This window comes from Acanthaster planci, linkage group LG05 (assembly GCF_054643075.1).
Source record: "Acanthaster planci isolate LZ-2023a linkage group LG05, COTS_SCS, whole genome shotgun sequence".
In the NCBI taxonomy this organism is placed as follows: Eukaryota; Metazoa; Echinodermata; class Asteroidea; order Valvatida; family Acanthasteridae; genus Acanthaster; species Acanthaster planci.
The window spans coordinates 20,983,691-20,999,057 of NC_141781.1; the positions used below are offsets into that span (position 1 = coordinate 20,983,691).

Here is a 15,367-nt window from a genome sequence, read left to right on the forward strand (position 1 = left end):
TTTTGGTTCCTGACACATCTGCCCTTCGTGACCCGGACTCACTAACAGCAATCGCAACTTTTCCCGTCGCCATGACCTTGGCTCGCATTTCACGGTGCTCAGACGAAAATATTAAGTGCCGGTTAGGGGGGAGACATTATCAAGGGCGTAACGTGCCTGCACAGCCCATGCACTGTCCCCGCACGTCGCCGCTGAGTCGCCGCCAAGTCTGTGGCAAGTTTTTCCTTCCCCAAAATATTCCATTTCAGTAATCACTGACGACGAATTGTCCCTAGTTGCTGCATTTCGCCTCGTTTCCTCTCCACAGTGCCCCGGATTCGCGTGCCATTTCCTCTTAGATTTACTGAGCAGTTGCTGGAGGAATTACACTTAGTGTCAGAAGCGAAAAACAAGACGATTGGCCGAACGGATTTATTTCTTGCCTCTAAACTTTGCCCACGGGGATTGCATGGTGTGCAAAAACGAGCTTTTTTCCGGTAAGGAGAAAATACAGATAGAAAAAAAAGGAATTTCACCGTTGAGCCAATTGCAAGATACGGGTTGGGAGACCAATTCCTTCTTTTCATGTGAATTTAAGATATCTCGTTTGTATTTGGATTCTCACAAAGAAACTTTGGAACTGAATTCGACTAACAGAATTATAGGCCATGACTGCGATAACACCGAACGCGTAGGGGAAGCTAGTGCGCGCACGTTACATACCTCGAGAATAGGGGTGCTGTGACTTGCTAAACAGTGCGTGCGCGTCGAGCTTATAACGCACGCAAGCGTTATGCCAGCGCAGTCATGGCATCTCTTTGGGTTAGTCTTTGCTCGTGGCGTACCTCCCGCCTGGTTGAAAGCACCAGGATAAAACACAAAAGGTTCACTAATAGAAAACACCGGCAGGACAAAAACCCCATTTGATGAGAAATCAAAACCATTTTGTCAAACAGCTACTTCTCAGTATAACTATCAATTGATATACGAATTCTATTTGACTGTTTATAATGCAATTTCTTAAAAATCCGGATTATTTTCTTTTCTGATTTTGAAACAAAATGCAATTAACAAATCTCTCGAAAAGCACGCCAATGTGGCAAATTGAATGATGGTTATTTACGCAAGCAAATTAAGATCCAAATGCACTTTTCAAATGACGTACCAAATTCCGTACACAGGAAACCACTTCAGCTAAAGCTCTCTTGAAATCTGTTCACACCATTCAAAATATGCGGAAAATTGGTCTTGAAATCGACCAGGGTGATAACATAAAAAAACGAGGGACGACTAAAAATCAAACACCCTGCGAAAGTAACCCGTCTACCCTCAGGATTAGAACACTTTCACTGAACTGGAAAAATGAAACTGATCACAGAAAAAAAGTATCGCGCGACCAGTTTTTCTGGTTTTTTTTTCCCGGAGGGTCATTTTGTGTGTGTGATGAGGAGGACTTTCTGCGCGGTCCACGTGAGCCAGTAACCGTTTCCCGGTTTCCCGGCCCTGAGGCTCCGTGCACCACGTGCTTTTTCACCGCGCTGGGGCTGAGCCATTGCGAGACTCCTGCATTCTCGCATCGCGGAAATGAGCCGGCGGGGTCGGGCTAGCTGTTGATGGCATTTTCCCCCTGTTTTCTTCTTTTCTGTCTGTTTCTGAGCTGGTTGGATGGTTTCTGGTCCTTTGCATTTACACAGGGCGAGAGAGAGTCGTGTGAGGCTGCTACGCACGTAGAGTGCCGGTAGCTGGCGTACTCTGCGTGTCAGGATCGCTTTAGTCGCTTAGCCATCGCCTCAGGGGTTTCATGGGCAATATACGCGCGCGGTGAGGGGAAGTCATGTATCTTCCGAGCCTGTGACGGGCAAGCCATGCGCCGGCTCCCCCTCCAATCTCGCTCTTTCGTTCCCTGAAACCTCAGTGTCACACACGCACAACCAAAAAAATGCAAAAAAAAAAAAAAAAGAAGGAGAAAAGAAAAAAAGAACAAGAAAAAAGGCCTTCCTTCGTCTTCGCAAGAAATTGATTTTTAAAATTAGAACACGTTCCCCCGTTGTACAGGGCAGTGGGGCTCCACTGCCCGAGCCGCGGATTCGCCGGCGACTAATTCAACGATGGATGGCCGGGTGGATGAGGGTTGACAGGTAACTGGAGGTCTCGGTATGATCTCTCCGTTTGGAAGGGTTCTTTTTAATGCGGCAGAGGGTACGGCATTAATGCGGTCGGGTGATGCAGACACGGAGTGGCGGTGGAGTGCTCTCCTCGCTCTGTCTTCTCGCCCTTCGCCTCCTTACCGGAGTGCTGCCTCGTTCACAGAAATTCCATTCAACAACAACCAAACAGCAGAAAAAAGGCACATTTTGTACTGAAAAAATAGATGGTTTTGCGCAATTTTTTTGACAGGCAAAAAAAAAAGATTTCTCACACAAAGTTCCTTCATAGATTTTTTGGTGGAGAAAGAGATAGGAAAAACTGCCACGATTTTTGCATAAATGTGAATGGTGCTACCACTCTTTTCGTTTTCCTCGGTCGTAAGATCCATTACTAATTTACTAACCTCTATCTCGAATTATGAAAGAAATGGCGTTTTTACAGTTTAGTTGTTCAGTGATGTTAAAGCTTATTTTTCTTACTTAAAACAAGTACCATTTCCTAAATCATTCGACCAATGAAACTGCTGCATTATCACTCATCACGACAATCGCAGACAGTCAGTTATCATTATGTTTGAGTAGTGATGACGTTATCACTACCCAGCCAACTTCCATCCAATCCCAAGAGACACCCAGAGGGTACGCAGTAATCATACCCCCCCCCCGCCGTTTACCTGTCAACACCGCTGCTCCAGCATTGTATAGCTGAAGCAAAGCGAGCCCGGCGTTTCTGAGGATAAGACCTGGCTTTCAAGGTCGTCAAGCGCACGCGAGGAGCAGTGCCCAATCCCCCCTCTCAATTTATTGCCAATAACTCCTTCCATGTGTTTTAACGGGAGGGTAAAATGGCCATATATCCGTCAGAAATTTGTCAGATACAGTCATTTTTTTCGGGGTGGTGGTTGCCAAGGAAGTGAATAAGCTCGGTTGCTTTTCGCCCGCGCAGAGCGCGAGCGGGAGACTACCAAAGCGGCGCTCTCGGTGGATCACATCGGGCTGGGCAAATCCTGGTTAAGAACCCCCTGCGCCGAGCGCCGGGGCTGGTCCGCGTTCAAAAAGCGGGGATTACCCGCGTATAAAACGGCACAAGCCGCAGTTATACCCCCGAAATCAGAACCATATGAATCCGTGTGCAACTTGGGCCCTGGTGACGAGAAGAGATTGAACTTGTGTGTCATTCCTCCGTGTGATGAATGAGGACCAATGTTTGTCAGCCTTTCTCTTGTTATATTTCAACCCTTCGCCTCCCGTACCAATTCAAATTTGCATCTTTCTCGAGCACAAGACTAGTTACACCAACCGCACATACTGGGCAGGATACACTCCTGCCTACTTGTGGCACGTGATCACGAACTTTTCTAGCAGGACCAAAGTGACAGTGACGTTAATGGATTTGCGCAGAATACTGTCCATACGACGACACTCAACACAGTGCATTCTCGTAATCTCATTTCTACACACATTGCGCACGCGATCGCCTGATGATGGCAATTGACTAAGCTCCAGTTGAAGACAAAATCTCGGTAGAGGTATCGTTTCCACTCGAAATTTCTCTCGGATCCCCCGTGCAGTCGATATCGTTCATGCAATCGTTTGTGCTGGATGGAAGACGCTTGGCTTTGTTGTAACCCGACCAAGATCCAAATTTACTCTCAGTGCATCTGGGTAACTGCTCTTTGCACCTGAATATTTTCACTAGTTAAATTGCAGGTTTATAGCAAGTTTACACAATGACAACTCATTCTCCAACCATGGTAAATTTTCAAACGCATTGTGGTGAAACCATCAGTCACTCTGAGTAAAATACCATGCCATCAATTTCAAATGGCTGTTGCACTAAATCCTTTAATTGTCCAGTTTAGATGTAACTGTACAAACGAACTGGACGACAATATCTCATTGTCTGAAGCCGGTAACCGGAATCAGCAAAAGACACTGTGTTGCTACCGTAGACATGTGGTACTCTCGCGTTACTTGCCTTTGACCAATTGGAAGCTGTGTCTTACCAAAATGCACAGGTGTTTCGGATGAAGAAAGCACGTACCAACACTGTAATGCCGTCTCCTTGACCAGCCTTTTCCATACAACGTATACGTAACGTGAAAGCCTGCTGGTGAGAGGTAGATTGGTTGAGTTCACATGATCATAACAGCAAAACCATTATGTCAGATTGAATTGAAACTTCACAGATGCCCTGATAACCAGCGTCTTGATATGCAATGCTAGGTTTTTAAAGGAAGAGGGCGTGAGATAGCCGAGTTTTAGGGGGTGGAATCCGCTTCCCTTGGCCCCGAGATGATCTGAAAAGCCCGACCCTTTTTAGGGTTAAAACCTGCTTCGAGCTGTACGACTAGACTGCAGTCTGCGTCCTGTTTCGAATTTGTTTTCTTAAAATTAACAATTTTCTGGCACAATCTTTCAGCATTAGTCATGTCGTCATCGTTGTAATGAGGTAATGAATTACAACATCGTGCAACTGAAAACTGACTGATTGTTTTTAAGCCACTTGTCTGTAATTGGAGTAACATGAAAAATACAGTTGTCAAGCCAGTCTGGAAGCTGTTTTTTATCATAATATTTATTGACAACTGCTACGTATTTTGTGTATAGGTCAAGTAATAATAATTGTGAATCATGAAGAGTTCGTTGTAAATAATTACTCAGCTATTTGACTGACGATTACGGATTTTTTCTTGTTTTGTTTTTGGTGTCTGCTGGGGAATCAGTCGGTTAATCTGTCATTTAGTGGGGGTTTTCAGTTGCATAAACTCACGTACCTTCATCCAAATTGGTAACAAGGGCTTCTGTTACAAATTCATTACTCTTAAGAATGAATCAAACAATCTGTTTTCCTTGATTTAACTCGCGCAAATGCCCCCCATCAAACTTTGTTTAACCAATTCGGGCCTCTAATGTGCAGCATGCGTCTTTAGTTAACGAATACTTGGTCTTGTTAGGCAGAGAATTCGCCGCTAATTTGCAAACGCGATTAGGCCGCGCGCAGTTTAACTGCCAGGGACCCCAACTTCACAATATACCTTGATCAACAGTATAAACGACCTGATCAACACGCTAATAAATAGTAACACGGAGGGGGAAATCAGCCCAAATAGAACGGACTCTCGCTCCCGACACACGCAGGATCAAGGAGGAGGACAGAGGGGGAGAGAAAGAGGGGGAGAGAGAGAGTAGTGGGGGAGAGATTTTACCGGTTGCGTCTCCATGGCGACAAAGTGACGGCGCGTGGTGCGGCGCGGGAGCTAACTGAGGTTGACAGGGCCGACTGCATCACCATGCCAGCGACTCGGGACGTGGGCAGTGCATGCGGGATGCAAATTTCCCCACGCAGTTCGCTCCCCATCTATGCATATATATATATATATATATTTTGCGTGCGTTCTTCAACGTTCCCGTCCGCGACGCCAAGCAGTTAAGGAAAAAAAATCAAGAAATGCGCCCCAGTCCGTGACTCCACACGCTGATACCGTCATTTGAGGAGTTACCGTGTGAAAACATACCCTTAATTTTTTTGTTGTGTGTGAGGGGGGGAATATTTTAGACACTGTATACTTTTACTTTGATGAAATCATCTTTGAGCGCCATACGTGCGCCCACACGACCACTATTGAAACGTAATATTTTTTTGCAAATAAAATGTTATAAAAAGTTATATAGTGTACATCACATTCTGAAAAATCAATGTGGACGTCAACGAATCACTCAATTCAGTGAAATTTCTGTTTTTATTATCTATTTTGGTGTTACAAAAATTGATTTACTCTCCATGGATGTTTCTGAGAGGCGACCTTTCTCTTCCCTCGGCCTTCTTCAAAGTTGTCGTTTAAATATAACCCATGTCATCACAGTCCAAAGACTGAAAATTCACTTTATTGGATTGAAAATTCACTCCCTCCGACTGAAACTATAGGGACCAGACGAACTCGAGTGAAAATTCTTCGCCCCAGTGGATCAAATTTCACTCGAGCTTCCTTTGAAAGGGCTCCTTTTTAAACGATTCCAATCAAAATTCAGGATGAATTTTACTCTACAACATGTTGTCCTTTGTTTCACTATTTTGAATTTTGTCCAAGGCACATTCCAAAATGTATGAATGTTTCCCACTGTGTTCAATACGGATCATGACTATTTTTACAACAGATTTTCACCATGCAGTGCTTCGCCGTCAGTGCTCAAACCGAATGTCATAAATTACTGTTGAAATGCATGCATTTGATCCTCTAGCGTCCTACATTCGGAGTATCGTACGTTGATGTCAATACAGCGACGCAAAATGGACGAGGGTTACGTAATATTTGTGCTTCTGCCTATATCGCAACCGCTCACTGCATTAATGAATAGTTTGAGGTTGCTATTATCTTTGATGAAGATACTTTGTCGCAACTAAGTGTATAAATTAGTTAGACAGACTTAATGAATTGAATACAATTTCTCGGTGTTTCTTTATTTTATTAGACATAATGATTGCTACAAACCTGATCGGATTACTTCATTTGAGCAGACTGATTTTATTCGCTCGTGGTCGCTGTTTTTTTTTCTTGGCTGGTTGAAGAATATGGTAGAATGTTGGGGGATTTCCCTCATAATGAGAGTACTGAACCGATACCGTCGATGGGGATCGTGACGATCACGATGGGGCTATGATGAAGAAACTAGAGACGAGAGTGACAGCAAAGATCTCGATGGTATACCACATGCCGAAAGAGAACAACAGTAACTCGGCAGTTTGGTTCGAACATTTATACTACCAGCACTGATATCTTCGCTATAAGGTCTCGGTGATCGTGTAGTTTGGGCGGCAACACGAAAAGGTGCATGCCCGAATCGGGAAAGGCTGCAAGAAAACATAACATGGCGTGACTGATTTTTTTTTTGGGGGGGGAGTTAAAAATTCCCAAAATGCAATTGAAATATCTTGTGATAAACCTCACAATGAACATGATGGTTATTTCTTGTGAGACGGTCTCAAGGGGAAAATTTCCAGTGAGTTTACAAGCAGGCACAGGCCTGCGAGCGATTCATTCACAGTGAAAAGGTCTGTCATAGTAAGCCTATTTTGATACAATTAGCTTGAATCAAATCTCATTTTAGACCGGGGAGTCACCTGAATGATTCAAAGAAGCTTCAGTTTGTGCAATGACTGTTAAAAACGAAAAATGGCCGGCCTTGAGTCTCGTCCTCTGAAAGAACATTGTCCGTTGGACCGCAACAAATCGCCTGACGATGGCCACTGTCAGGGGATAATGTTAAGGCCGATTGTTGCCTCCAAACGCCCAGAACTGATGGATTTGAGAGGGTAGAGTGGCGGCGAACCAAAAAATCTCTGACTTGGCAACGAAGTAGGAGAATAACATTTTCCGCCTTCGCTCTCTAGAAAGATAAACATCGGTGCTTGCGACCCGAATGTGGCCGGTCGGATACATTAATCGGTTCGGAAGGGGGGAATAATAGCCAGCACGGCCGGCAACTATGTACTGCTTTTTTAATTTCCTCTTAAAGAATTTTAATTGGTGTTTCATTTTCTCCCTCTAAAGGGCGGGGGGAATGACCCGCTGTTTTGGGAAGAATTGAGGACGGCAAAGACAATGTCTAGCCGCGCGAGGAGAGCGCAGAGTTAATGAAACGAGGCCGGCCGCCTTAAGAAAACTCCACCGCGATCCCACGCGCTCTTGTTTCTTTAGCAAGCGCTGCATGGACGCTGTGTTTCCGCTCGCCAAAGACCGACAATGCGCCCCAGTCTCGTCGGCCTCTGGATCTCTTGCCTGGTCATCCGTCTGAGACAATGGGCACTGCAAATAAAGCCGGCCAGCGGCCATTGTGCTGCCCGGGCAAAAACAAATATGCCCGCGTAATGAGCTAAATTATAAAAACGATAACGCAACCAGTGATCGTTACAATAATTATACCGGGCGCTGGAGAGAAACAAAATAACAAAGCCGGGGGCTTATTTACTCCAGAATTCTCTTTGTTGGGGAGATAGATATCAATAATGTGAATTATAATCACATCACGCACTATCAGACGTGTCTGTCAATTTGTCAACCACTTGTTACAACTAGTGTTGCTACAGCGCGTCGGGGATTGGCCAATCAGAGCCCGTCTTGGCCGGCTCGGCGTGTTCATTATCTCAGCGACGGCCAATTACACCGCTCGTTAGTTCCAGCGGAGCTCCAATGGCGCAGGCCGACACGGCGCATAAAAAAAAAATCAACGCCAGCACTCGTCGCGTGACGTTTGGACGTGCGTTGGACGTACGAGGGGACCGGCCGTGATTTCAGGAGGGGGATATACCTTTTTCTTTGAAGGCAAAGACTGATTAGTTGTTGATCAGTCGGCCAAATGAACGGACTGCGACTGAGCTCGCCGGACACCTCCCTGACGGACATGGAGCGGGTACTGGACCACGCGGGCGTCATGCACGTGCCCTCCGATGCGATGCTGTCTCATACGGTACTCAGTGGAAAGATGGTCCCCTCACCGGTCAATCACTGTAAGTGCGCTTATCTCAATATGATAAAAAACCCACAAAATCTGTTTTACAAACAAAAAGTCATCTTGGTCCACCAGAGACAAAGTGCTACTAACCCCTTTATATTAAGTCACGTCGATTTGCATAATATCTACTTGAAACTCGGTATTAGAGTATTATGCCTTTCGCTTGTTTTCTCAAAAGACTTTCAAATCAAACTTTTCTTTAATTTTTGTCAACTAAAGTTGATGACCCAGCCGTCACTCGCCGAGCAGATAATGAACATTGATTTTTTTTTTTTTGGTTATTTTTTTCAAAATAGACTTGTATATCCCAGTATAAATTCCAGCTAAATAAGCGCATGAGTAGTGAGTCCGCTGCTATTGTCTCGACATCAACATAAATATTTACATTGAAAATGTGGATGTGCTGATGGCATATTTCCCTCGTTAAATCACTTAATGGCCACCGCGTTACAAAATCTTGTTTAAAAGAAGGTTTGGGCGTCGTTTTAATTTCCAAACGTGTTGTCAAATGATTTGATTTCTGTTCATTAATTTTGATTTCTGTTTAAAGGACGAGATGTCCTGGATTCATTGAGTTTTTGTCTGCAGACACGGAGTGTGTCCTCCCTCTCAGGCATTCGAAGACGTTGACTCAATTCGGCCGTGCCAAAAAAAAAGCAATTCCTTGAATCTTGGCCGTTTCGTTGTAAGAGATTCGCTCTTCATGGAATTATACTTCCTTTACAATGTTCACGTTCATTTACGCTTGACATGGCACATTCGGATTGGATTCCTCTTGCGTCAGATTACTTTAATGTTAATGTCAAGCTGCATGCTTTACAGTGGTCGTATTAATTGAATGCAAAACCCTGAATCGGTAGTCATAGTCTTACCATTTTCAATCACGAAAAAAAAGGGTGATAAGTAGGAATCAAAATGTTTAACTGAAGATATACGGCTTTCAATTGTGGATGTGTTTAGGGATTATTGTAGGGTTTTTATATCTGTATCGACCAATTAATTTTATTTATTGGCTTTCTGTTCTCTGCTATTTCATTGTGGTGGAAGTTGTAGTTTAAAACCTCATGGAGTTGCAGTTCGTTATTTAGTGTTCGTCAGAGGAGGTATCACTGACTAATCTTGATAATTATAATCAACAAAAAACCTGTGAAAAACTAGCAGTTCCAACAGTGTCATTTCAAGGTGTCAGGATGAAGAAAGGACAGGTTAGCCCCTCACCGCAGAACAGTTGTATCGGGGCTGATTCTAATGGATCTGTTCTTTAGTCGATCAGTATTCGCTCACTTTTATTTATTGATCACCCTTGGGTTATAGGCATCGTTTTAAAATGAATGTTGTGTCGATACAATCGAGATTGTGTTTTGTTTGAAGCGGCACCACATAGACCTCCTGTCGCTACTCTTTCCGCGATCTGCGTGTTTTCTCCGATCTCCCGTGATTTTGGACTCGATGCATTGGCGAGAAGCAATCATTTTGATCAGTATTGGGGAAATGGACTCGCCCTCGACAGGGGCGGATCTAGTTTTCAGGAAACAGAGGGGGGAGGTTGATGGGCGTACGAAGGGATGGCCTGCTAAGGGCATCGTCGTCCAGAAATTTTTTATGGTACTCATTTTCCGTCTTTTCACGGCTAAATCCGTTTAGTCCATGGCTTAAGGGGGGGTTCCAACCCCCAACGCCCCTCTACAGTTTTCATTTACATATAATGCGACTTGGCGAGAATAGACCATGACTGGAGTCCAGCCAGCTAGTGGCAAAAATGCCGCCTGTTTTTCACCACTGACTTCTAAACACAGCACTTGTAGTTTACTCGAGCACTTGCATTCTTTGAAAAAGTGCGCGCAAAATTAACGAAGGCGTGTGCTACTGTTTTTCTCTGACGCTCTCTGATGCAGCCAACAAGAATGACTGCGAGGGCCATCACGGTCGCACGCTGGACAAGCTGTCCTACGGCACCGGGAACGAGGTCAGCAGCACGCCGACGACTACGGGTAGTCCGAACGCGGACGGCCACACCAACCTCGGAGGCTCAGCTGGCGAGGACGATAAACAGGTACGACGTTCAAATTCACAGGCAGACAGACAGATTCGGAATTGCTTACTTCCATCGCATGCGGGCAAAGAAAATATAGAGTTAACAATTTGCGCACAACCCGGAAATGAAATCAAGAATTGTAAAATATTGGCTCATTTGCAATCCTTTTGTTTATATTTTCTATTTACTTATTTCATTAATTTGTTAAGTTGTACATTTTATTTGGTTTGTTTGGCTACCATACACGTATGTAGGTTTTTCCTAATATTACTTTTCTGATTGTCTGGGGCAAATATAGATGTACCTCTAGTCATTCTGTTGTGTCATTAAGCACACAGTTTTCAAAAGGAACAGACCAAAGCATAAATTTATAATTACAAAAAAAAACCACCGAAAATGTAAACATAAGAAGAGGTGATTACTTTTCCACGTTATAATGTCTGGTTTGCTTACAGCTCTGCTAAAATTAGAAAGGTGACCTTCAAGACACTGTTCTCATGTCTTAAAGTATGGTCGCATTGTGTAAGAAAAAAATCTTATTTCGTATCATTATACGATGAACCTCAAGTCTCCGTAGACTGCATCAGGAGTGGTTAGGAGATCATTCGTGGCATTTCTTCCCACTCACCAGCCCAAATTATCCAAAATATTTTCTCTTTTGAGCGGACTGCAGTTTTTCTTTAGCAGACTGCATCTTGCATTCTTCGTTGAAATGGAAGAAACACATCCTTGTGTGCTCTGTATTAAACATTGCGAAAGTTTTCTTCTTTTTTTCTGTTTGATTGTAAATTTCGTAAAGAATTTTCCGTTTATTGTACGGTCTAAAGGTGGTCTTGTACCTTTTGTCGTGAAGATGCAATTTAGTACATTACATTCGCATAAATGAAGGAACCATCAAATTTGTCGCTAGGAGAACGAATGTCATACCTCTTACACTTGGCTGGATTATAATTATGTATTATCTGGTTGAATGAAAGGGCCCCATTGAGATTTAAAACATTGGTTGCCCATTCGCAACAACATAAATTCATAAATGATGTTGTGATTGGGCTGTTCACGAAACAGCTGAAGGACAGTATTCCTTCTCACCGTGTAACCTCATGCAAAACTCATCATCTAGGGTAACCATTTGAATCAAAGTTTCCGGTGAGAGTATCAGTGTTGGTTTGTATCCCCGATTCAGTCATCGTATGGCATTTCCTCGTGTGAATGGATAAATCTTAAGTGGGTCGTATTGTGAAAAGAAAGATTGAGAAATTATCCCTTGCTGTCATCCGGACCTTCATCAAACATTTCGAAACGCATCTTCAGTTGTTCCAGGCTACAGAGGAATCCAGCCATGTTTCACTGGACATTCGACATGCCCCCCCCCCCCTCAAAATGGCAGAGAGCATGGTGCTCGATTTTGAGAGAGCCGTTGTCACGGAACATCGGCTACGTACATGGCAATGTACGTATAGTCACAATGTTTTCTACCATTGGCGCGGGCCATTGCAAATGAGCAGTGATGGCGTTACCATGGTCACCGGAATTGTCTGTTCCGAAAAAATGCCTTCCATATTTAACGGAACCTGTCCACCTTGCCATTTTACGCTCATTTTTTTTTATTTGTATATTGGACCTCTTTGTACCAAACAAAGGCATATCTCGGCGTCTCACACATACCTATTTAAATGCATATTATATCCCACCAATGGCTAATGTACTTCAGGCTTATCGTGTTTATCTACGCAGTGTAGTAAATGAAAGTCATTTTGTGTGTGCTCCGGGGTTTCTTATTATTATTATTATGGTTAACAGTTTGCATTGTTTTAAGAATTTACATAATTATTCTCTTTCACTAGATCAAATTTATTGAAATTGTCCGGCTAAGCTCTCATCAGAAAAACAAATACAACCGACTATGACGTGCTCCATGGACCCACGTTCTCGTAGAATCTCGCCAATTTTTGATGTCTCATCACTCGGACGTTTTATCTCATCGCCCTTCATACCATGCCACGAAAAAAAAAACGAAGTCTTGTTTGCTCGTGTTTATAATGCACCTGGCGTGTTTATGCGCAGGTCAAACAGAAGCGACACCGGACCCGCTTCACGCCCGCGCAGTTGAACGAGCTGGAGCGCAACTTCGCCAAGACCCACTATCCGGACATCTTCATGCGGGAGGAGATTGCCATGCGCGTTGGCCTCACCGAGTCACGCGTACAGGTGAGGAAATCATTTACCCCTTATTTGAATGTTCATTGCCTGTGCATTGGCTTATTCTGCAGGTTTCCTGTGTATTTGTTCCAACTTGTGCCTATGAATAAAATCATTATTATCTATTTCTTAATTTATTCAAATTTTCATCCCTTAAAAATTTGTCTTCATAATAATCAAAAATTTTTAAGCAGAACATTTTTATTCTTGAGTGAAGATAATTTCACTGTGTCCCTTATCGGCTTAAATTCTCTCAATCTCGGGAAAGTAGACACGTCGCACTTCTTAATTCTTTCATGGAACCATGAGTTATATTAGTGATAATTATGCAGTGTCGGCAAGCGCGTCCTTAATGTACCCACGTAGCAACTTCATTATTAACCTTGATGATGTGAGAGTCGTGGGACATAATCATTCTCCCATCGTGAGGCGTGTTTCCAACGGCTGGTTTGCCTTGATGCACCAGCCGCGCGACGGTATGCACGCGGTCACGACACGGCCGTCATTCCGCGGCATTGTTCGGCCCTCATTTGCCGGCTGATCTCGACTAATGCGCTGCACAAACCATCTCAAATGAAACATCTCTGGCCACCCTGAGGAAGCTCTTGCCCCGAACAAATTATATTAATTTGGGCCCTTTGCTTTGCCTACTTGAAGCCGGACCGAGATGAGATACACGATCCACTCCACGCGACCTTGGCACAGGGCGTCGCGTGCGTCCGTGTCCTTTTCAATCCTTTGTACTTCCTTCAAAATGGTGGAGGTTTCAGCGACACAATCTGATACGAAAGAGGGTCTAACGAAAGTGGGAAAGGGTTTCCTTTTTTCCACGATAGAGAGGAATAATGACGCATGTATTGTCTGTTGTTGGAGACAGTATTCCAAAGAAAACGAAAAGTAAGCGGTTATAGGAACGGGAGTAAGACGTTTTTCCTATCCATACGTATATATTTTGGTAAAATTTATAAACGAAGAAAAAGTGGCATTCGTCAAATTTGTCAATGCTGTAGTACATTTTAAAGAACTTCAGTGTTGTGATACTTGCATTGTGAACCGATACAGGTACAAATAGGCACGACCCAGCGACCAGAATCAGAAAACCATCACTGCAGCGGCGGCACCACTAGATTGAACGGTTGGTACGCTCGCGTTAGGCGCCTCTTGGCCTATTAAGGCGCCTTTCCATATAATTATGTGCGTTTTGGGAGCGTTGCGCACAAGATGCTTTCATGTGTTTCACTTTCACGGACACAGAAGTCGACTCCTTTAACATAATAATACGTGTGCGTTGCGTTCGGCTGTCAAATTCGCCCGGGGAGCGATTTTGACGAATACGCAACGCTTGGCGCAAGTGTTAATGTGCATATGGAAAGAGGAGCATTTAGCATGCTGCGGCTTGTCGAATGCACGCGCGCATCATGCTCAGGAACGTGTGGTACGTCACGCGTGCGTTCTTGAGCCCGACACTCCTTTTTTGGGTGGGAACTCAACACGTGATACCCCGAGATACCACACTGCATAAGTGGATTAGACCTACATGCCGTGCTCTCACTTTCCATCCCATGCGATGCTCACTCCTCTAGTTTCTTCTTCTTCTTAATACTTCCCTAACCCTTGTCCAAGACTGAGAATTGACACTGCAACCTTTTTACGACTTTCTGAAATTTGATTCCACCCTTCTAGCCTGGTGTGCCGCCCCCTTACATTTCCCCCCTTTTGAGGATGAACATAGCTCCTTTTAATTCGCCGACACCTGAGAAGCCACTCCGCTATGGTTTTTTTGTTAATGTCGCGTCGTCCTGTTAATATCTCCGCTGCCGCTGCGGACATAATCCACGCTGATTGTCCAAAAACTCCTTTAGCACTATTGTACGCATCATTTTCCCCCGTCATATCTGACAAGTCGTTATTAAAGTATCACTTTTGGAAACCGCCGTTTTTCCCCAGACAGATAAGATACCACAAGAGCCCGTGGTACTCATGACCGCTTTTAATCATTCCGTGAGCAAAGATCGAAGACAGTAAATCAAATATGATGTCATGTATATAGTGTCAGCGCATTGTGCGCTGATGTCGTTTTATTATAATCGGCGTTATTACCGCTGCATCCCTCCAGCGCGACATCACAGCTCGACTTGCGCCGTGCACAAAGCCGGTTTTCTTCGGGGACGCTGGGCCACTACATCGCGGCGATGGCAGTGTCGCGTTACGGACTTCGGGAACGGCAATAAAAATCATCCGGCTTTCGGAACTTGTCTGATCGTCCATTATCTTGTCATCGACTCGAGTTGAGAGCACACATCCAGTTCCGCTGTGATATTGTATCCGTCACTGTCTGCCATGAACCCACAGGGTACGAGGGCTATTGGAAAGCCGAAGGACTTTCTTTTTCCTCGCAGAAAAAATACAGTCTGTTAGATTTTCAAATGCAACCTTTGAGATTGATGATTTTAGACGAGAAATTTTTGGAATACCAGAGTGTTCAACATGAAAT

General features: G+C 44.1%; 1 protein-coding gene across 2 annotated transcripts in view; it reads left to right on the top strand.

The window, feature by feature from the left end:
* The window catches only part of LOC110984170 (homeobox protein orthopedia-like), a 35,901-nt gene that overhangs the window by 16,496 nt on the left and 4,038 nt on the right, over positions 1–15,367 (top strand). Inside the window, exons 2-4 of one of the 2 annotated variants that reach the window (XM_022244054.2) lie at positions 8,450–8,634; positions 10,535–10,692; positions 12,748–12,882. In XM_022244054.2, coding sequence (XP_022099746.2) covers positions 8,484–8,634; positions 10,535–10,692; positions 12,748–12,882 — 444 coding nt within the window. In that variant the 5' untranslated portion in view covers positions 8,450–8,483. Of the gene's footprint in view, positions 1–8,449; positions 8,635–10,534; positions 10,693–12,738; positions 12,883–15,367 lie in introns of both variants that reach the window. The other variant, XM_022244053.2, reaches the window with a different exon arrangement.